Source organism: Camelus bactrianus, chromosome 4 (genome assembly GCF_048773025.1).
Source record: "Camelus bactrianus isolate YW-2024 breed Bactrian camel chromosome 4, ASM4877302v1, whole genome shotgun sequence".
In the NCBI taxonomy this organism is placed as follows: Eukaryota; Metazoa; Chordata; class Mammalia; order Artiodactyla; family Camelidae; genus Camelus; species Camelus bactrianus.
In genome coordinates this window covers 37,362,028-37,385,774 of record NC_133542.1, presented here as the reverse complement: position 1 = coordinate 37,385,774, position 23,747 = coordinate 37,362,028, and the positions used below count along the sequence as shown (strand labels likewise).

General features: G+C 39.0%; 2 protein-coding genes across 8 annotated transcripts in view; one reads left to right on the top strand and one right to left on the bottom strand.

Moving 5' to 3' along the window:
- TMC1 (transmembrane channel like 1) overlaps window positions 1-10,305 on the bottom strand; it is a 314,121-nt gene extending 303,816 nt beyond the window's left edge. For 2 of the 6 annotated variants that reach the window (XM_074361710.1, XM_074361704.1), the window contains exons 1-3: window positions 10,163-10,304; window positions 9,273-9,336; window positions 2,825-2,954 (exon numbers count right to left, since the gene is read on the bottom strand). The gene's annotated coding sequence lies outside the window, so the exon portion shown is untranslated. Of the gene's footprint in view, window positions 1-2,824; window positions 2,955-9,272; window positions 9,337-10,162 lie in introns of all 6 variants that reach the window. The other 4 variants (XM_074361707.1, XM_074361711.1, XM_074361703.1 and 1 more) reach the window with 3 other exon arrangements.
- ZFAND5 (zinc finger AN1-type containing 5) lies at window positions 842-22,082 on the top strand. 2 transcript variants are annotated; one of them, XM_074361713.1, is made up of 7 exons: window positions 842-858; window positions 8,169-8,254; window positions 15,788-15,945; window positions 16,370-16,481; window positions 17,025-17,128; window positions 19,567-19,692; window positions 20,439-22,082. In XM_074361713.1, the coding sequence occupies exons 2-7, from the start codon at window positions 8,238-8,240 to the stop codon at window positions 20,585-20,587; spliced, it is 666 nt and encodes a 221-aa protein (XP_074217814.1). In that variant the 5' UTR covers window positions 842-858; window positions 8,169-8,237; the 3' UTR covers window positions 20,588-22,082. The 2 variants fall into 2 exon arrangements, with proteins under 2 accessions (XP_074217814.1, XP_074217815.1); XM_074361714.1 differs by lacking the exons at window positions 842-858; window positions 8,169-8,254 and adding an exon at window positions 11,041-11,581.
- The last annotated feature ends 1,665 nt before the right edge of the window (window positions 22,083-23,747 follow it).

The following is a 23,747-nucleotide window of genomic DNA, read 5'->3' as shown; positions in this document are numbered from 1 at the left end:
TAAATGCATGTGGACTTTATTCCATAGGCAATAAGGTAGACTTGGAAGGTTTTTGTTATCAAGTGGGGTACATAATAAAATAGAACTTAATAACAATAATCTTTTACTTTTGTACTGATCTTTACTCTTTACAAATTGCTTTTACATACATGATCTCATTTGACCCCCATCACAATTCTGTGGTGTTATTGCTACTCGTCGGTAGAAGCAGCTTTAAATGAGACCTAGAGTCCAGGTCTTCTGATTCCAAATCCTATCTGCTTCAAATCTACTTCCATCACAGGAAGATTGATGGGTTGAAGTTGTGTACAAAATACACTAAATGAGAAGATCTTGAAGGTAGTAGGGCAGATTCTGAAGAACAAAGGAACTGCAGAGACAGAGTCAGAGTTTAGGAGCCAGCATTTAGCAAAGTAATCAAAAACAAATGAGCAGGGTTCTTCTCTTCTAGAAAGTTTGACTCTGCCCTGAAGGCAGTGGTAACAGGATTCTAGAGATGATCTCATATTTCTTTAAAATTCCCCCATGGTACTGACTGCTGTCCTAGGCACAGAGTGTTGCCAAATAGGTGCCTGGGGCATTCATTCCCTTCAGCCAGGCACTGACACTACATGCCAAGGACAGGGAGAACCTTACTCCCTACAGTGTTCTGAACTGTACTAAATGCTTCCAGTTGCCTAGTGCAGACTCAGATCACATCACTTCAACAGAATGAAATTAGATGCCTCTACCAACGTGACAAAGACATGTTTGTTTAAATGACAACTGTAGGATTCCCCCAAGGACATGTGGGCCATGTGAAAAGTAGGAGCACAGAGCTCACAGCTGTTCATTTCAGCAGTCAACAGTGGACAACTGGTAAGAATCCAAACAATTTTGTATTGTTTAAGTCATAAATGCTGCTGTTTTTGTAATAGCATCCCTGGTAATGATGCAAATTTGATCTCTCAAAATAAGGATTTTTCAAGACAGGTCTTGCATATGTTAACAGAGACTTGCATTTAATTCAATTTTAACACTGAATTATAAAGTTGTAAAGATGAAAATTTTCTAACATTATATTACCTTTAAGTTACTTTCTAAAATAGTTAAACAGTTAAACTCCAGCTTTGTTTTAAGGCCCCCTCCAGGTTGTCTTGGGGTAAGCTGAGCCTTCTCAAGATTCTACTGCTGACTCACTCGCCTAGTTCAGACCCTTTTAGGTTCCTGAGAAATGCCGACAGAAGTGATAAAGCGAAGGATTAACATCCTCTACTCTAATTCTTAAGTAGAGGTTTTCTTTTTTCTGTTTTCTGGTTTTTGTTTATTACACTTCAGCTTGAGAAATCCTAACTTTAGAAGAAATCTTTTGTTGAAGCCCACTATATAAAACCGCTAAAAGTAGAGCTATAGGTGAAGGAGACAGGAAAAGAGGTGGGGGAGAAATGGAGACCTGAACATTCATCCTTCCTGGTGCCTGAAGTCTTTTGCTGGACACAAAATAAAACTATTGACCTTGAAGATTTCTGAGTTAACTTAGAATTTGATGCATGATCTTCAGGATATAAGAGTATAAAATCACTGAGTTAGACCGACCTCCCAGGTGTGAATAATTGGCCACTTCACTCTTCATTCTTTCCACAATTATTCACTGAATATTTATGAGGTGCCAGCCACTGTTCTTGGCACTGGGGATATAGCAGGAAACAAAAGAGACTAATTTTCTGCTTTCATGGAGCTTACATGATAGTAGAGGAAGACACTTAATAAAGTATATATGTATTTGATGTAATAAGAAAATGGATATGAAGAAAAGTAAAATAGGATAAGGGAATATTAAAAGGGCATACATGTGTGAGTGTGCATGGTGGGTGGGTGGGTGTGTGTATGTGTGTGTGTGCGCGCGAGCGCCATTTTATATGCTGGGTTGAGAAAGGCTCCCTTGTGAAGGTGACCTTTAATCAAAGAGTCAATAATGTGAAATACCTAGAACAAGAGCTGTTCAGGTGGAAGTAAGTGGAAAAGCACTGAAGCAAGTGGGTGCTGGGCACATTTGAGGAAGAGCAAGGAAGCCAGAGTGGCAGAAGCAAAGTGATGAAGAGTGAGAGCAGTAGATGTGGTGAGGCAGACATCAGTATCTCTGGGGAGGAGGCCAGATCACCCGAAACATTGCTTTGCAGGGGCCAGCTGCAAGTCATGGAGTAGATGTTCAGTAAGTATGTGTTGGAGAGAATCAGAAACACCACTGTTTTAGTAAAAAGAACACATTAAGGAGTATGTATAATTTTGCAGTTCTTCCATGAGACAGTCTGAGGTGGAAATTTTGTAATGTATTTGTCTGATCAGAGTTCAGAACATCTCCCCCGCCCTAGTGACTCCTGCCTTGGGGACAAAATGCCCTCAGTGTTTTCAGGGCCACATCTCCCACCACCTCCCCAAAGTCAGTTTCTGATGTTCTTATTGCTCAGATTACACAGGATGGCATGTTCCAAGGACAATGATGACTAGTGAAGGATGAACACCATTAATAGATTAGATTCCCTGGCACATAAAGATCACTTTCTGTTTTAGATCAGAAAAGAAACAAATTGTTGCAAAATCAATGACCTTGCACTGTAGCCCTGAGCTTCACAGCACTTCTGTAAAGCGGAGTTTTGGTCAACAATGTCACTGCCTCAGCCACTTAGTGCTGCGTTAAGCACAATTCCTGAGCTAAACTGATACTATGAAGTAAAAATTGTTAACTGTTTTATTTGTATTTCTGGGAGCAGTCCACTTTTAGCATAATTTCTTAGGCGGAGTACTTTTCAAATGAGGTTTTATGGTAGGCTGTATAAAATCTTACCAGATAGGCCTATGTCTTGTGTTTCCTTTTTAAGGATAGCCACCGTCCCATTGTTTCCTCTCTTGGCACCCATCATCCACCAAGAAACATGGCTGATTTCTGGTTTTCTGATCCCCTTTGCAATCTGTGACTGAGTTAACGAATAACAACAAAAGTCATCCTATTTGCAATTCTAAATATATCAAGATTTCCAGACTGTTCAAGAAAAAAAAATGCAATCTTTGCTTTTAGATTTTTTTCTTAAAGGGACTTTTCATCTTGGTTGTAATGAGGTCAATTCCAGGTCACATACCCCAAAAAAGCCCTAAATCTGTGTAACATAGATAATGAAGTAACCTAGACTGTTGACTGCAGGTGAAACAAGGAAGAGTAGAATGTTTTGCAAGCCTATTATGAGTAGAAGCAGGACATTACATTTAAATTGCATGACGTTAAAAGTCAAAAAGGATAGGAACTTTTGCTGTCAGAGAGTTTGTTTGGTTTAGTTCCTCTTCAGCACCCTTTGTGCCCTGATATATTAGGCTACAACCCAAGCGGTAGGCCTCTTATCCTTTTTATCTTTTCCTGTCTCACAGTGGGTACCCTACTGACCCTGTGGAGAGGGAAGTCAATAGTTTTGGCCTCACCATTTATATAGCTGGGTTTATGAAAAGATATTCAGTGCCAGTAGTTCACAATGAAGGTCCTGCCAAATTCCTTGATGACCATGAGGCAGGGCGACCACCCACCTGCTTCAGGTATGTTCTCCTCCACCTTTCCCCAAAATAAACAACTTGCACTAGGGTGACCAATCATCTAGGATTGCCCACATCTGAGGACGTGGGACTTCCAGGGATAAAACTAGGGAAGTCCCAGTCAAAGCAGAGGAGTTGCTCACCCTAACTTAGACCCCCATGAAGTATGAAGCAGCTCTTCACTGGGAGCTGTGGCCATTGGGCCTTGGTGGTGCAGTGGGGCTCTTACCACATCCAGGGTAAGGCCTTACTGTCCAGGCCTTGGAGGTACACATGTAGAAGTCCTGTCATTTGTCCAGTACCAGGGTAATCTCTGACATTTTCCACATTAGCAACATGGGGATAATAATTGTGCCTACTTCCTAATTCTTCTATGACAATTAATTAAGTTAATATTAATATGTATAAAGTGCTTACAGCAAGGCCTGACACTTAATCAGTGCCTAACAAATGTTACTTGCTGTCACTGTGATAGTTTATGGATGGGAGAGAAATGATACAGGACTTCACACTGAAGTTGATTCTCTCCTAGTGAATCCTAAACATCATATATGTATGTTGCCTTTTTAGAAGCGGAAAAGAAAGAAAGAGGAAGGAAGGGAAGGAGGAAGGGAAGAAGGGAGAGGAGGAGAGAGAGGGAAAGAAAGAAGGAAGGAAGGAAAGAAAGAAGGAAGTAAGACAGCCAGGAAAAAGGGAGAGATTATGGTAAGTCAGTAATATTTGTCTACTTTCTTAAAAAGTAATTCTCCCACAAGGACTGACATTTAAGCACGGTCAAAGCCCATATGAAAAATGTTTTTAACATGCAAATAACTGGTATTAATACTTGGCATTTTCAGAATAAGTTACTACTCTTATCAACAGTTTATCATAGTAAAGAAATGCAAACAATCTGAATATCCACCAGCAGTTATATCCAAACTCCAATCTTGTTAATTGAATTTGTTAAAATGAGTAAGGTCCATTTTTGTGCACTGACATGGAAAAGATCCCAAAGCATACTGTTGCAGAACAATATACATAGCCCAATTCCATGTAAACAAATCACAAAGCTCTCTCTCTCTCCCTCTCTCTCTCTATACATATATAAATACATATAATGTATATGTAAGTACATGAATGCATAAAATCAGGTTTGAAAGTATAGAAACAGAAGTACCTAAAGATTATCTTTGAGAAGGAGTTGGGTGCGGCTTGAACAAGAAACTCACTTTCATGTTAAAATCATGTGTTGCTTGAAATTTATCCAAAGAGAATATACTCATATATTATCAATACTTTGTAATTTTAAAAATAGCATAATAAAACAGATGTAGAATAGAATTTCATCCCCAAATTCTTTTGTTAGTGTTTTCTCCTTCCTCCTTTTCCTTCATCCCCAATATCCCCCCAAAATAGGAAAACAAATTTGCTGGAAATGGCAAAGTATCCAGGTTACTGTACATGAGGTATATAGCATATAATTCTCTAACTGATAATGAGAGTTGACAATAGTAAAGAGTCCACAAAATTACACCCAAGTACAAATCAAAAGAAATAGCCATCTTGTTGAACATGTTTAGCAATAAATTCTAAAATATTTTGATAGCTGTTTTTAACCAAGGGCATCTTCATAGTCACAGAATACATTTAAATGCAAGACTAAAGTTACATTTTTCTGAGGTCTCTGCAAACTAGATAATGGTAATAATAGGGATTAAATCTTGCATCACGATTTTAGGGAAGCTGGGATGGGTTCCCTTGTGAGCACATACTTTCTCAGTATTAGCAGCATCAGCACAGAACCCAAATGCTGAAGATGCTGTCTAGAGGACTTCTATGCTAGGTAGAGAGCTGACAAGCGCCCCCTAAAATTTTGTAACTGGTTTGTTTAGGAAATGCACTGCTGCATTGAAAGAACTCGAGTTTTGAACTCAGACTGACCTCGGTTTGACTTCACTCTTCAATAACAACTATATGATTTGGGATATACTACCTACCTCCATATACCTCTGCCCTGCCTCTGTCAAAAAGCATAATCATCACCACTTCAAAGGATTACTGTAAAAATTAAAATAAGATACATAAAAGTACAAAGTAAGCACAAAATAAACACCAAATATTATGTGCCTGACGTTTATATTGTTCCTTTAATCCTGATGCAGCTATAGTGTCATTTTGGTTTCAATTTTTTTAAATAATTTATTTTGGGGGGGTACAGCTCAGTGGTAGAGCACCTGTTTAGCATGCTTAAGGCCCTGGATTCAATCCCCAGTACCTCCATTAAAATTTTTTTTTAAAGTAAAAAAAAAAAAAAACAATAATTTATTATGAATTTCTGGCTTTTCATCCTCTTTAAAAATTCTAACTATAGGGTCAAGTGATTACAAAATAATAAAACTTTTAAAAACACTTAATGAACAGAAATTTACTCATTCAAATATACACTCAAAGAAATCGTGGGGTCTTAAATTGCCAAGGGCTGAAGAAGTCATCTGGTTGAATCTAACTCCTATTGCATGAAATCTTTATTTCATTCTCTCCTCCTAAAAGCTACTCAAAAAGGAGCATGCTTCTTAACCTCTTATTCAGAAAAAAATTGGGGAAGTCTTTTTGAAAGGAAGAGCTGGACTAAAGTGAAGGCACAAATATACCTGGGGTATCAATACTACCTCTTTCTACCAGAACCACAGCACTTATCCATGGAAGTGGGTGAAATCACTCTAAGAGTATATATAGTAGAGAAACAGTGCTCACGTCTTAGACTTAAGGAATGCCACATTTAGAAGCTGGATAGAGAAGTCAGATCCAGCCTACAAGACTTAGGAGTTGCCTGTTAGGTTGGAAGAAATTATCTAAGCAGAATTTCTATTAAGTTCACAATTCTGGGTGAGATGAGTGATATACAAGATGTATAAGGGTGGTTCACATTATAATGTGAGATATAATTGTAATATAAGTTAAAAGAGGAGATGTTCCTGGAGAGGCAACAGAACACTGAATCAAGGACAGAAGGTTAGAATTAAATTCCCAGCTCTGACTCTTACTAGATGTGTGACGCTGGACAGCACACATGAGTTGCCTTGAGCCTTAGTCAACTCCTCTGCAAAGCGGAGATGATAATATCTATCTCAATGGGCTGTGGTGAGAATTTATTCAATTAATGCATTTGAATACACACTAAATGAAAAAAAAAAAAAGGCAGAAACATAAGGCACTTGCCTTGGCTCTCTGCCTAGAACTTGCATTCCTCCAGGACCAGGGCCTACCCTACCCATTTCTCTTACCAGTCTTCTGATTGAATCCTAACTTCCCCAATGGTCTCTATTCGCTTTCTGTGATCTTTTTCTGTTGCCTAACAGCTGGGGCCTTGGTGCCAATTGCCACTGCCGCAGCTGTATACCATTCCAGTTGCTGTGGGGCTCTTGCCGAATCACTGACCCTTATTCTTGATGGTCCTTCTGGCCCACCCACCACCCATGAGCCCAAGTTATGATATGCTCCGAAGTACTGCTTCAGATCCAATCCCAGATCTAACTACTGTGATTCAAAATAAGTGCCTAACATCTTTACCAAGTTTGTTTGTTCAGTCACAGAGACTTCTTAATCTCTGTGACCAAAGTACCTTGTGTCTTAAAAAGGTGATCGAGAGCAATACATTATATATATATATATATATATATAAATTCATCAATTTCCTTCACCTTGAGTTCTTGATTTACATAAATAATAAAGGCCTTTGTTCACTTAAATAGTCATAAAAATCGCTTATGGCTATGTTAACAATATCTGGATTGTGTCTAAGTCTTCTCTAATCAGGTAAGCCATCAATGCCATTTACATGAAGATTCCTTTGAAGCTGTTTTCATTGAAAATAAGTATGGCTTTAAAATTACCAAAAGGTCTACAATAATTAAATTGCTACTTCATCAATTCCCTAGGAGGAAAAAAATTGAGCCAACCACTTGTTGAGCTAGGTCTAAAACCAATCCATTATTGGATTCACTGATATTTTAATTATTATCTAATTATTAATTATTAAAGAGAAAGAAATTCAATTAAATAATAGTATATACTACTCTTAACTTTTAATTAGTTGATTTGCTTTAAATACAATATTATAACCCTTTCAGTCAATCATTTTGAAAATAATAAAAATAGAACTGAGTCTCGTTAACTTGATATTTGAGATTTGGGAAGGAGCTGAGAAAGGAAAGGAAAGAAGGGTCCTATGTGAATACCAAATGACATCCAATGGTTTTTAAAAACCCAGCAAAGACTTTGTGTTTCACCAAGTCCTACTCAAGCACAGAGAAAAAAGTGAAGTTCCATGACAGAGTATCACAATAATGCCACACAAGCAATTTTTTTTCCATAATGGAAAGCTACACGTCAAACTAAAATAACTCCAGGTGTTTTATATTTTACAGGGGACTAATAACTTTTATCACTTTTTTTAAAAAATGTCAGTTTTTACTTTCTAAGAAATTTAATTAATTTGCTCTTTGCCAATCATCAATCCCCTGTGTGGCCCATCTTTAGACTGCAAAGAAAAATGTAAGTGAACCTACAATGACCCTACTTGAATTGTTAAGCAGAATACAAACTTTTCCAACTTTCTCATATGACAGGCCAATTTGCCATAGTCAGCTGCTTTAAGGAAATAAGCCTGGTTCCACTGGTGATGGGGATGACTGGTGATGGAATTCAAACCTGGGTGAGTTTTCAGCATCCACTGTCATTGGTTATATGCTCCTGTAACATTCTGTATCTTTCTTTCAAAATATTTACCAGTTCTAATTATATATTTATTTGATAATATTGTTAATGTCTTTCTCTCAAACATGATAGTAAGACTCATGAGAACAAGGGTAAGATCAATTTTTCCCACCAATGTATATTCCAGCACCCAGTCTGGTGGGTACCTAGAATGCAGTAAGTGTGCAGAATATTTTTATGGAAAAAAGATGAATAAAGAACAGTTGAGTTAGCATTATTTTCAAGGAGTACTTAGGAATGGATCAGTACCAGTCACGTGGTATGTCTCATGTAATGAAATTCTACAAAAGGTATTTTTTGAACAATCAGTTACCACATTTCGAGCACGCCCCCACTTTCCCTGTTATCTTTTTTGCAGAGGCTGGTTTCAATCTTTTCTGATGACCATAGACTGACAGCTCTTTCGCATACTATTTTGAGAGTATTCTATTATATATTTTCTATTTTATAGTTTTTGTCCTTACAATCCAACTGTAAATTTAGGATGCCAAAAAAATAAAAAGTCCTTAAAAGCACATCCTCTAATCTGTTACACTGGCAATATGAGAAAAAAATATTTTTTAACCTTTTCCCTTCACACTGTGGAGTAAGTCAATGGTTCTCAAACTTGAGTGTGCATCCGAATCACAGAGGACTTGTTCAAACAGATCACTGGACAAAGTCTCAGAGTTTGTGATTCTATTGGTCTGGTGTAGGGGCCTGAGAATTTGTATTTCTAACAAGTGCCCAGGTGATGCTGATGCTGCTGATCTGGGGACCACACTTTGAGAATGACTAGGGTAGTTGCCGGAAGGGTAACTTGCTAAAACTAGGTTCAATACCAGGTAAACTCCTGGTTGAAATAGTTTCATAGAGAAAATTATAATGGTTAGTAGAGAAGATGAATTATCAGAAGGTGCTACATAACATATATTATGCAATACATTATTAAATAACCAGCTTGCCTTATTACTTACTTGGGTTTCTTTTTTTCTTTCAATTATGCTTCTTCAGGAATTATCTTGTTTCAGTTTTCAATAACTAAAATTGTGTGTGTGTGGTGAGGGGGGAATCTCAAGTTATTTTTGTCCTCATTAAGGACCATTTCCCTCCCTTCCCTCTCCTTCTGCACTTCACTTATCTTCTTAATTATTTACTTATCTATAAAAACAGATATATAGTACCTATCTCACTGAACTGCTGTGCGGATTAAATGAGACCCTAAATGGAAAATACTTAGCCCTGAAAATGGTCTGTAAATGCTACCTGCTATGTTTTTACTAATTTGTCTACTCAAGAAATTCCAATAGATCTGGGACCAGTGTCTGAAAACTACTTATATCTCTAACATATTAACTGCCTACAGCAATAACTCTTGTAAAGATGTTCAGTTATTTTCTAGGGATTCTGCTTACTGTGACAGAGAACTGTCTCATCTGAAAATTTTGTCAAAGGGCACCATGACAGCAGTCTCCCAAATATATAAAATTATAAAGAAGAATCACCTGGAGCACTACATAAAATCCAAGTTACTGAGTTCCACCCCAGGGAACCAAAACTATCTCCAGGGTAGAGGCCTAGGTGATTATTTAAAGGTAAATAATTACTCCAGATGATTTTTATGATCAGCAAGTTTGGGAAACACTGAAGGGACCTCTCACTCCATCCTAATGGTGGCTACTATAAGCCGTAAGCATCGTTTCTATTTACTCATTAGGCCATTGTTTACCAGAAAATTTCTTAAGTCTTTTCTATCTTACTAGCTTGTTCTTCTGAATTGAACTAAAGTCACCTGGGGAGGTCAGCTGCCAGTGGGTTTTTTTATAAGTGGTGCTTTGAAAAGGTTCTGTGTTTTTAGTTAACTCACCCTTTCAAACTAGTCGGGGCCTGTGCCTCATTTCTGAATTGCCCCCTCTTGAACTTCCTCCTGCAACGTCTCCTTTTTGATCTCTGTCTCAGGTCTAGTTTGTTTGTCCCTTAACTTCATTTCTTGAGAAGAACATTTGGTGCTTTCCCAGTTCACGACGCTTTGCTGGAATAGTCAATTTCCAGGGATTTTACAGGCTGGCCAAAACAGTTTGTTCAGAACAGCGACGCCGGTGCAGAGGACTGGCAGCCAGTCGGCCAAGCATTTCCTGACTCTGCACAACCGCCCGTGACCTTGGACCAGCGAGCGAGCCAAGCGCCGCCCGCCCCACTCCTTCCCGGCGGCACGAGGGCAATGCTCAGGCTGGACTTTAGAACCAGGGAGTGGGAGGGAACTGGACGGGGGAAGCTTCGTAAACAGGTGAAAAGCTATACATCAGAAGCTATACATGAGCTCATTTTCTCTTCTCTAGGTGAATCGTCCCAACTCGTTCTTGACGGGGACCAGGGAGGAGGGGGAGGGGAGAAAGGAGGAAAGGGAAGTGTCTGCCAAGGGCTCGAGACAAAGCGTGAGAACTCAGATGGCGAAAATCAGGGTTGACTGAGAAAATCGGAAGGAGAGAGGCTGAGGGCGGACAATCGGGTTAAAAATAGAAACTCATCCTCCACAGGACTAGTTCTTTCCAGCTCCACCCTGCGGCCGGCAGCCCAGCCGGTGACTCGGCTCCGCGCAACGGCAGCGCGGTCAGGCTGAGCCCCGCCTCCCCGACCCGGTGACTGGAGCCGGAGGCGCGGCGTCGGGCACGTGACGTCACCGCGCGCTCCCCGCCGCCGCCGTCGGGGTTTTCGCTGACGCACAGACCCCGCCCCTCCCTCCCACTTTGCCTCACTGACCGAGCGGCGGGCGGAGAGAGCACGTCAGTCGGCCGGAGCGGGGAGCTGTGTGCACCTCCACTGGGGACTCGTCGCTCCCGGGAGCCGCGCAGCTCCCTTCGCGGTAGCAGAAGCGACAGAGAGCGCCATCCGCGGACCGTTGCGGCGCCCAGGCCTCGTTGCGCGCGCCCCGCTCGCCCTCGGAGTCGGCCCAGCCCGCCGCTGGTGGAGGCTGAGGCGACGACGGGCGACCGCCGCGAGCCGCCTTAGCCGCTGCGGCCTTCGATCCTCCCTCCGCCTCCTTCTTTGCCCCCCCCCCCGCTTCCCTCCTCCCACTTCCCGAGCTCCGGCGTGTCCCGGCCACGCTCGGTGTCGCTGCGGGAACAAAGGAGGAACCCGCGGCGGCGACACCACCTCCGCCTGCGGCTACGACCTGCTCCCGGCCGGCCGCGGCGGTTCCAGGGCGGCCGGCTTACCTATCCCGGAGGCCTCGGCCCGGCTCTACTGCGCCGGCGTCGCGCGCGAGCCCGGCTCCTGCCCCCGCAGGGTGAGTGGTGCGGAGCTGGGGGAGGGCGCCCGGCTGCTCGTGCCGGGCCGGGGGTGGGAGTGGGGGCTGGGACTCCGCGGGCCTCCGGCAAAGCGTGAGCGACTCGCGGAAGGCGGCGTCCGGGGGAGGGAGCCCGCCCGCCAGCTCAGGAAGCACAAAGACGGAGGCGTCATCCTGTCGTCGTGGCTGGAGGCCCGGTTCCCTGCGCCCCCGGCTCACTCGCACACGCACGGTCGGGGGAACAATGCCCAGCTTGCGGCCTCCGGGGCTTCGGGCCTCTCTCTAGTCCGTCCTGGTCGCCTTCCGCGGTGGCGCCTGGTGTGGGTGGCCTGACCGGGAAAGACAAAGGCGGTGGCGGCGGCCGCCGCGCCCCCGGCCCCTTAACCGCCGCACCCCTCATCTCTGCCTCCTCGGAGGAGCCGTTCAGGGTCGGGGTTGGGCGCGGGATGGGCAGGGTGAGGGGCTGGCTTGGCCTGCGGAGCTGCTGTTCTGCATGACTCAGTGGTTTTTGAAGAAGGCCCTGCTCGGCTTTCCTGAGCTAGGCCTTTGCTCAGAGATGCATGGGGACAGAGATGGGGGACCAGTGGGACCCGAACTTGTTTTAAAATCCCCTGGAACGTTGGGTGAGGGGGACTTCTGTCGACGGGTTTTAGTTTTACCGATGTCGCTGCATTTCTCGCCCAAGATCTCTTTCGTGAAGGAAATGGAGCACCTTCCCCTTTGTTTCGTGCATTTAGTCTGGTGAACGTAAAATTCTTTGCTCTTTTCCCACACACTGTGAGGAGCAGTGTTTTGGGAAAAGGCCCAGATTCTCTGAATGCCTCTTAGGAATCTTGTCTAAGAACATACTAGGGTAAAGTAGTATATATAGGTCATAGAGCCATAGAGCTACTGTTCCTAAACTTCGCATTCAGGTAATTTACAGACTTTTAAAAAAAATCTAAATGAATTGCATTTTACTCCTTAGTTTTAAAAGTAGGATTTGAGAACTGAATTGGTGAAAATATTGCAATTTTATTTTTCAAGTTTTTTCAAAAAATACCCCCCCAAAAAGATTTGTTTTATTTTTCCCTATTTTCTGTCTCTCAGGGCAGGTATTAAGCCTGAAAAGGAGCCTTTAAAAATCACAGTAATCTTCTCTGTTTGCAAAGAGGGAACCGAAATCTGGAGAGTAAGGGCTTGCCCAAGGTCACTGGCTTAGTTAGAGGTACATTAGAGACTAGAACTCCGATCTCAATTCCAGGTGGGGTGGACATTCCTAACATTTTTGTGCACCTGAAAGAACTAAATTTCATGGGTGTAAAAGCCTTTTGTTATTCATATTTGAGGCTGGAGAATTTTCAGTTACATGCCCCCCAGTCTTTTAGGTTTTTGTTTTGTAGTTATGAATTAGAGGAAGCCACAAACTATAAAGAGAAACATTTCAGCTGTAAAAAACTGTAAAAATAAACATTTTAGCTATATCTGATAGAGCTGACCCATGAATGCTCAAGTTTGTAACAACTAGAAAGTTACTAAATAATAATGGTATTGAATTTTTCTAAAATACTGCAAAGTAGGAGAATACTGTATCTAATGGTGAACTAATCTCCCCCTCCTGCCCCCCTGCAAAAAAAAATTGCCACTAAACAGGAGAGTTCTTTCTGCCTTGATGCTCTCTCCCTTTGCTTGATTTTTAGACAGTCCTTTTGGCTTCATGAGTGATTAATGATGCTTGCGTCTTCTAGATTGAATTTGAGATTGTTCTTTAGCCATCCCTACATTAGAAAAAACTGTAGGAACCTTAATGGCATTTTTTTCTTTTGTTTTCTTACTGTGTCAGATACATGAACGCTGCATCCTTAGTTCTTGGGGTTGTGTAGGAGTTGGCAGGCTCCGAGATATAAATAGAAGCTGATTTCAGAGGCCCCTGTTGACTAGGCTTTATGTGAGAGCCTCCATCCAGCTCAGCCTGTCACATTGCAGCCTTGTGACAGGCTGAAGCGCCCTCCCATGTGATCCAAGCTTCTGAGAAATATTAAGGCAAGCTGTGCACATGTGATGGCATTTAAAAGCTGGCTTTCTACGAGGAAAAAAAATCCAAAAAGTGGGAGGCCATGTAGGAAACTAACGTCCTGGTGTCTCTTGTGTGAATTGAAGGTAGATGTGTTTTCTGAAGAAAGGTGGAATACTTTGCGTATGAAGTCCTGGGATGAGATTCCCCCACCCCCATTTATCTAAGTGAAACATGATTTTAGAATTGGATTAGCTAATATTAATATGGGTTGACTCTTAAGACAATTTACCTTTAAAGCCACTGTCAGACGACACTAGAAGTTAGTGTAGAAAGTGACTTAGCATAATTCTTCAAGCTGGCTTTAAGGAAGGACCCTACTTTTTGCATGGGGAAAGACTCGTAACTTTGTATGGTGGGCATGCAGATAAATACACTATTTGAAGCATTTTTTGCACGTTATACTCAAAATTTTAAAAAACCAACTGAAAGTGTTTTAATAAACTTCATAAGTGATGTTGAAATATTTGCACTACCCTGCTCCAAATGAGTCAGCTGAATTCCACTTACTATTTAAAGAGACAGTGTCAACTAAATTAGTACTATTGTCTGAAGTAAGTTGCAAATACTGATCAATCTATACAAGCTTGATTGGCTTGAAATATTTTCAAGCTTTAAATATGGTGTCTTACTAGCAAAAGGAAAGACTACTATCACTTAAATGTTTAGGAGAATAAATGTCAGAATTCTAGCCAGGTCGAAATTGGTTAGCCCTCTGCCCCCGCCCTTTAATAATTTTGGTAGAAAATGTTAATACTTTTTAAAACATTGTTTTTAATAACTCACTAAAGAGTGTATCCTAGTATGTGATGGTTGGAAAAAGCCTTATGAAATTCTAGGGAATAAGCTCTAGCTTGAAGTAAGCTACCGTGCTTTTTTGAAATGTTTGTAACTTAATAAAGCACCTATATTGTCAACATTAAGGTACATTGACATGACAATGACCACAAGTTACACGATCTCCTTTTGAGTACTTTCAAATATGCTTTTTGTACATTCATACACATTTTATGGTAACATGGAAACCCTCCAGTGTTTTCTTTTTTAATTTTTCTTAAATGTTTATGTTCTGTTAACTCAGGAAATTTACTAAATTTGGCAAAACATTAGTGTATTTGTGCTAATTTTAACAAGGCTTCTGGAAAAGCAAGAGTATGCTTCCTGTATAAAGCTCTTTCTGATAACCTAGCATTAAATATTAACCATTACTAAAGGTTTTGTATTTATATCGCTTTGCTATATTGAAATTGAGAATGGAAAGGTTTCATTACTTTCTGGTATGAGGAAAACACGCTTGTTAAAAGTTTTAATAGAACTGTTGGCTGACAAACCTATGGCTGAAAATTTGTATGTTGCAGGTTTCTGGGCACTGACTTCAAAGTATACTCAGACCCAGATTTCACATGTCAACTCTAAAACAAAAGGAATTTTCTATAAGTAACTGACCCTACCTCTAAATTCTTAAAGAGCTTCACTTTCTGGTGCCAAGCTAACAGGAAAGGCTAATTGATCCACCAGCTCTCTTTCCAGCCTTATAAAGGTGTTGCAGCATTTTGAAAGTACAGATGCTCTCTTCCCTGTAGCAGGATTGTTGAATTACTAGTGGGCCCAAGTGTGTTCAGGTGTTTTAAGAACACTCTAGAGCTGCATCCAATATATACAGCTAGTTTAAAGAACCACTAGTAGATACCGAGTCAACAGTTGATTGTGATTATTTGAAATGATATGCCTATAGTGCTGGAGAGCTGAAAGTGATTTTAAAATACCAATTGCACTAATTGATTTAAACACAATTCTGATATCTGGAAGGGTGACCTTTTCAGGAATTAAAACAGACATTGACAGGTAAAATCACACATTTTAATGTATAATGGCAGAATTGTTCTAAAGAATGTGAAGTCATAATAGTTCATTATTTATCAAGCTAAAACACAGTTTCTTTTATGTACTTTGTTTTATAAAGGCAAAATATAATTTAGCCTACCCTTTTTAAAGATAACACAATTTGGGCCTTTGTTAGAAACAGACTCAGTGCTTAGAAATGACAAAGGTACAATCGTGACTATCATACTAATTTAGTGATTCTGTGTTTTGTTTTTGTTTTTTTGATTACATGCTAGTTTCTAAAAATTTTTTTGTTGTTTTGTTTATAGGAGAACAATGGCTCAGGAGACTAACCAGACCCCAGGGCCTATGCTGTGTAGTACAGGATGTGGCTTTTATGGGAATCCTAGGACAAATGGAATGTGTTCTGTTTGCTACAAAGAACATCTTCAGAGACAGCAGAATAGTGGCAGAATGAGCCCAATGGGTAAGTTGTTTCCAAGGAATAACCCATTTGAAGAACTGGTGGACAGAAAATGTAGAACTAAGAATTGGGTCCTAAGACTGAACCAATGCTGAAAGTCCAAGGAGAGAAAAACCCAAGAAAACTTGAAATTTAAAGCAACAGCTCAAGTGCTTTACATACTACATGAGGAATGAGTGACTGTCTACAAGCATCTTCTAGGTTTTTCATTTTCCTTTTTGAGGTTTTGTTTCATACTTGTGTTCACTGGATACGAATTTTTTGGTTTTGTTTGTTTGGATATCACTTAAATAGAGGATTCTGCAGCACAATGAAAGTACTTAAGTCACTAACCTAATGAAATGCAAGTATTTGTTACTTATTAATAGTTTTGTTCCTGAGTGTTTGAGGTGTTGCTTTGTTTCTTACAAATCCTTTTTTTAAATAGGAACAGCTAGTGGTTCCAACAGTCCTACCTCAGATTCTGCATCTGTACAAAGGGCAGACACTAGTTTAAACAACTGTGAAGGTGCTGCTGGCAGCACAACTGAAAAATCAAGGTAAGATTGAATGTTTCTGGGTTTTTATTATTATTACTATAGGAGGAAATAAAAATAACTAACATAATTATGAATGTTAATAAAAAGGATATTATGTTATTTCAAATATATTACATTATCATAAGGCAGTTAATATATCAGATGCCCTTTGTTTTGCATGTGTTGCACAATTGGAGATTCCAGTGTCTTTTAATATATGATCTTGTAGGTCACTGAGTGAAGGTGTATATCATAACGTACTGCAGAACAATCTCAAGTATGCTATGTTGAGAATGCGTGCTTTTATTTCCTTGTGATTGAGGTGTAGGGATTGTAGAGAATGAGGTTCTGTAGACTATATTGTAATGCCACGCAAGACATTTTGGCAAAGCTGCCCCTTTTGCTTTCCTTATTCTCAACCATTTGTGCTGGGCATCTTTTTTAGATTATTTAGCTCCATTTGGCCATGTTGGAAATACTATATAATTTAAAGTTGAACTGACAACTTACCTCACAGAGAAGTACCCCTAACATCTTTAAAAATGTTTGCTTGAACTCAAATAGAAATGTGCCTGTGGCTGCCTTGCCTGTAACTCAGCAAATGACAGAAATGAGCATTTCAAGAGAAGACAAAATAACTACCCCGAAAACAGAGGTGTCAGAGCCAGGTATGCTTTTTGTTTAATATTAGTTGAGTTCTGGATTTGGTGGTACGAGAAAGGGTTGGTTGGGGGTATTCTTTCCTTCCCATTGATGGACCAAAGAGGAGCAAGAGCTACAACACGTAGACCGAGCAAACCACTGTCTTTAAAGTAACTTGTAGTGTGAAATAGTCACTCTTTATTCTCTTCTTTGCCCATTTCCCCTTAACCTCACACCCACAAATCAGCAAAGTTTATAATACAAAGACTGGAAGTACTAAGAATTTCATAAAGTTAGAAGGTAGTTCACCAATATATTTTAGAAGTATCTAAATCATTAGAGAAGACATACAGAGAAAATTATATAGATTAGATTCCAAAGCCATCAAAAATGTTACAATAAAAAATTCAGCCTTGATATTAATATTGTAGAAAATATTTGAGCAAAAAACATACTGAACACTAATAAAACTTCCAAGTTGAAGTGTTGGATCCCTACGGGAGTTAAAAACTCAGTATGGAAATGCATTTTGGTTTTCATTAGATAGTGACTGATTGCTCTGGTGTTGCCAGTTTTATTTGAATTACCTGTGCTAGACCCTAGAACAGTGATCTGCCTATTTTATAGCGCATCTAGTTCATTTGATCAATTACTGACTGGTACAGTATTTACTGAAGACAGTATAAAACTTTATTGTAAGGAAATAGGGTCAATGGATATGTAATCTGCTTTGAGGCTTGCTTTTGCTAATATTACATAGGCAAGCTTATGTGAACCATATCAATCTTAATTGATAAAGTTAAGATGAAAATTTTAAGTTGGGCAGGGGAATCCGTATTTGGCATTTTGAAATGAATTCCATCCTTCTGAAAAATTGACCAAATTCATATTTGTGGGGCTTTTGTTCTGTGTTTTTGTTTTTTTAACACAAAATTACTATGACCTTGGAATAATACTCTTTCGGATTAGATCTGCAGCTATTCTGTGCATTTATTATTTCTTGGTAGACAATCTGTAGTTTGCTGCTCTTTGCCTTTTCTGTATCATTTTTCTCTTCTTAACTCCCTTTTTTCCCTATATGTCTTGGGAACCACTATTCAGTTTTCAGATGTGGCCAAGGAAATGGCTGTCATCTCCTCCCCTAGACTATTCTCACATACTGTTCTTTACCATCATACCATCAGGAAAAATTATATTAAGGCTGCCATAATAGATTATTAGGAATAAGTAGTAGCTGGAATACCACTGTTGATCTAATATTAGGCTGTTGATCTCACTGGGTATATTACTAATGCAAGTAAATTATAAATTTGGAGAGAATTTTAGAGTAAGTTGTCATTAAACCAATAGGTTTGCTCTGGAGCTTCCGATTTATGCTGATAACGTTAGTGCTGTCCTATTGTTTAGGCAGTAATTTTACCATTGTATACATTAATTTGCTATTTTTGAGGTTTGGATTAATGTTAAAACTCAGCTAACAGTACTTCTGGTGTCGCTGAATTTTATAAAAGTAGAATTAAATTTTGGTATTTTTTAAATAACCTGGTGGTAATGTGGACTTTAATACAGTAATCTGCATTCTTATATTGACAAATTCTGTTGATGTCATATATGAACTAAAACTTGAATCCGTTTTAGATAGAGAAACAGGAACTTTTAAAAGTAGATCATATCTCTAGTTGTCCGAACTATATACCCGGTTTACCTAAGTATCGCAAAGTAAATTAAAACTGCTTTAAATATTCTTGTTTTGCCTATAGAATGCTATTTAATCTAAAGTCACAACTCTTCAAATTCTTACGCTGTCCTAAAAGGACGGTGTTTGCTAATCTTTCAAAAGAAAGAGCTTTTTATAAAAATTTTCCAGGTTTTCTACATAAGAAAATAAAATGACAAAGTAATGTGACATTTTGGGATCTGAAGTTAATTAGGAATTAATGATTTGAGTTCTACTTTTTGAAATTTGCTGGTTTTATCTACATAATTTTTCTTTTTTCTATTAATTTTACTACCAAAATGACTATAGTTACGTACCTCAGAAGTTGGCAACCATATTTACTGAGTAGTAATGAATTTGAACTGCCCTAATTAAGAAGTTTGCGTTTAGGCAATTGCAATATGGAAAAGCTGAGCAGGTAACCACATCTCTCAGGTCTTTAAAACTTAAAATTAGGATTTTGTTTCCTAGTACTAGCTGTTAAGAGTGAATTTAAAGGAATTTGAGCGATCATTTAATAAAAATTTACAGGGACAAGTTGTATTATGTTATTTGGCAAGAAATGCTCAGATTTGAAAGTTCCGATATTGAAGTAGAAGATTTTATTTAAAGTACTTGTTTTCAGGAAAGGCTTCTTAAACACTTCCACTGAGACTCTTACTGTTTCTCTTAATTTTTTTTTTAACTTAGATAATTGTCAGCCAGTGAACTCTTGACAGATTTCTGATTTTTACCCTTGTTTTTCAGTTGTCACTCAGCCCAGTCCATCAGTTTCTCAGCCCAGTACTTCTCAAAGTGAAGAAAAAGCTCCTGAGTTGCCCAAACCAAAGAAGAACAGATGTTTCATGTGCAGAAAGAAAGTTGGCCTTACAGGTACTACAGAACACATAGCACCATGTATATTCTACTGCTGAGATTTAACAGTAACTCCTTAAGAGACTCCTAGTTATTCCCTAAGGGACTTGTCAGTCTTGCATATAAAACAAAATGTCCAGCTTTCAAGAATAGAAAGTTTCCAGAGTAGACTAAAAGTGGGACAACGAGGAGAAGTTGAGTTTGATTTCCATCTCTCTCTAATCATATGAAATCCTTTCCTAACTTCAGGCCTTCTCAATCTCCTTTATTGAATTGATCATCCCTTTTGATTCTTTCCTTTGTTCTCCTGGGGGAAAGGTAGCTGAATTAAACAGTAAGCACCTAACTTTGAACCAGGCACAAAATGGTCTACGTACTTTTTAATTTTAATTGTTTCCTTTAAATATCAGAACTGTATGGTTCTTTTCCTAGGTTTCACATTACCCAGTTAACTTATGGTAGGACTAGGATTTGAATTCAGTTCAGCCTGACTCCAGAGCCTGTGTAATTTCTACTCTGTATAGGACCTACAGGAGTTTATGGGAGAGAGTTAACTTGAATTTCTCATCATTTTAAGAAAGCTTAAAAGCATTTTCACGATTTAAAGTGACAGACTCTTCCATGTTGCAAAGATCCATGAAAATCTGATTCCTCTTCTGTAGTGACTTAATGCCAATTCGTTGTTGTTTTTTGGGTTTTTGTTTTTTGTTTTCTTTTAATTGCTACAAGTTCCCAAGTGACTCTACTTCCTCTTATATGTATAGGGTTTGACTGCCGATGTGGAAATTTGTTTTGTGGACTTCACCGTTACTCTGACAAGCACAACTGTCCTTATGATTACAAAGCAGAAGCTGCAGCAAAAATCAGGAAAGAGAATCCAGTTGTTGTGGCTGAAAAAATCCAGAGAATATAAATTACTACTTGTGAAGAGACTGAAACTTTGTTTTTATTTTAATATATCGTAGGAAAACATTAAAGAGCAGATGCATGGCCATTTTTCTTTGATGTTCTCCAGAGTTTTACTTCACACTTGTCTGTCTTATAGTTGATATTTTAGGTTGTTTGGGTGTTTGTTACAGGCAGAATTGGATAGATACAGCCCTACAAAATGTATATGCCCTCCCTTGAATAAAATTGGATGAAAATCTGCACAGCAAATTGAAATACACAGATAACAGGGACAAAATTTAGTTCCCTCGTGCCAAACAAAATATGTGAAATATCTGCATGTTTGCAGCATATCTGCCTTTGGGAATGTAATCAAGGTGTAATCTTTGGCTAGTGTTATGTGCCTGTATTTTTTTTAAAAAATGGTACACCAGAAAAGGACTGGCAGTCTACTTCTACCATAGTTAAACTTCACGCTGTTAATTTCTACATGTTCTTTGGAAGCAGGAAGAAAGCTATAAAGTGGATCAGACCTTTCCGTGAAACCAGTGTTCGGTGCCATATGTGAGCCTAGTTAATTAGTCTTCTAAAAGCTGTCAAATAAGACATTCTGTGAGAGGTATACATCGCAACTGGTTATAAAGAGTAAACATCAAGCCAACAGGGTCTTGAGCTATCTTTGAAACTTACTGTGCTGGCCTGCACCAGAAGATGTCTGCATTATTCTCATTGCTAAAAATGCATAGCACAGAACTGCACTAGGATTAATTTGTTTAAAAGAAGAATTAAAACTCTACGTTTGGTTTTCACATACAGCAGCTCTGTTGAATAACATGCATCTGAATTTTAAGTTGCAAAGGTATCTCAATAATTTTTCATGTGCATATTTTGTTGAGTGTTTTGGTTCAAGAAAGAATGTTTAAAGCTTTTTTAAAGACTTCAGTTCTTAATGTAACTGTACCCTTCTGCATGGAAAATCATAACCAACATGGCTGCAGTAGACTTCTTAGTGGTATCCAGCACCACTTGCAGAGGGCTGCTTTATCATATTAATTGTACTTGGGTGTAGGACTCTAGTGTTCTTGGGTGTATTGCATGGGCTGCATTATCTACAGCATTGTACAATAACAACTAGAAGAGGCAGTATACTTCACTGATGCTTGTCTGGTAATATCACTTCTGTGTTATAATGGAAGGTTTTTTGTGATGTATGAAACTTGTGTTTTTTTATATATAAATGAGTATAGTTAGATTAGTGTCGTGGTAATGCCTGTTTTCATCTGTAAATAGTTAAGTATGTACACGAGGCACTACTTCTGATTTACTGCAGTGTTCAGTCTTAGTTTTTACTTTTATTCTTAAAGCATTCAGTTTTGCTTTCAATTTTCTGTATCTTAGTTTCAGTTAGATCTGCAGATGTGTACAGATAGTTCATATTTATGTATTGCACATAATCATGCTATTCAGCATTGATGCTATATTGTATTATGTAAATAATAAAAGCCATGTACAGAGGGAAACTTCCACTTGTTCATTGGGTTTTTAAGCCATAGTTAGAAATCCTAAAGGGGGATAATTAGAAAATGTTACATATTCAACTTTTTAGTTGCGTATGTAGACTTTGCATGGCTATATTGTAAACTTTTTTCCATTGCCATCCCTGAACATGATATATTCAAGTGAGAACCATGAGATGAGTGTTGTGAAACATCTTAAGTATGGTATGTAGTAGACAGTTTAATTTTGAAGAAATGTATAGGCAACTTTTAGGATCAAAACAGTCTTAGAACTTAGGCCATAGTTGTTCAATCTTCACATCTCTTCTTTAATTTTTTTATTTCATTTTTTGCTTTATAAGTAACACTTTATGCATGACAATTTGTGTACAAAAACCGGCAAAGTTTTACCTTTTAGGGGTTTGATTCTAATGTTGAGATGGACCCATGGGCTTGGTCTTTGCAGGTCACAGATGTCATGTGAGATAAGAAAGAATAAGGAATGACAGTGACATGCTGACCTTGCCAATGCAGTTGCTGAAGTGAGATAGCAGAACCGTGGCTTCTCAATGATGGGATTTGAAATGGAAATGCCTGATGCACTACTATCTGTCACAGTTGTTTGGATGCTGCTACTTTTGCTTCAGGTGGGAGGAAATATATACTGTACTTAGGATGAGCTAAAGGATAGTTATCTCCTAAAATACGAAGGATATTGAAGTCACAGTTGAGCTGAAGTTCTGGTATTTGGAAGACAAACTTAATTTTTATTCGAAGTTTCAAGATGTATTTTCCCTCTTAATGCTATCTCTGTCATCAAACATTTGATAGATTTTTAAATATTAAGGTTTTGAAATCAGAGTAGTGGGGTATACAGAAGACTTAGATGGGAAGATGATGGACCCTTCAACTTCATTGGTCTGTAATGATCTTTGAAATAAGTAGCATGAAATTACAATAATTTCCATAATCATTTCTTATGAGAAACATTAATTTAGAACATTTAGCTTTGTGGATTTGATTTGTCAGGAACATCAGTTGTGGAGAAGAATCAAATGTGTAAAGTAAGGCAGCTAGGAAGATTCAATTTCACCTAGACTCCTGTACTCAAACCTAAATTTTTTGGGGGAGGACGGTGATAGGAATTAGCTGTATGGCCTAGAGCTAGTCCTTTTGTCAAATCTATTCTTCAGTGGACTTCATCTGCAAAACTAGAGCCTCTGGTTTGAGTTGGTGTTTCCCACAGCATGAATTTGGAAAGGAAACAATTTTGAGTGGGATGGCATAGTGATTAAGATTATTGTCCCTGGAGCCCTGCTTCTTTATCTGTAAATAAGGATAGTAACAATGCCCAGCACATAGTAAGTGTTCCCTATTAAATTTCTTAAGAACTTAGGTTTTTTTTTAGAGCAATTTTAGATTCACAGCAAAATTGAGAGAGGTAAGTACAGACTTCCCATGTACCCTCTCCTGCCACACATACATAGCTCCTCTGTTACCAACACCTACCACAAGAGTGGTACATTTGTTAAAATGACACATCATAATGACCCAAAGTCCATAGTTTGTAATTCACCGTTGTTTTCTATGGGTTTGGACAAATCTATGATGACATATCAATCATTATAATACAGAGTATTCACTGCCCTAAAAAATCTGCTCTGCCTACTCCTCTGCTCCACCCCAGCT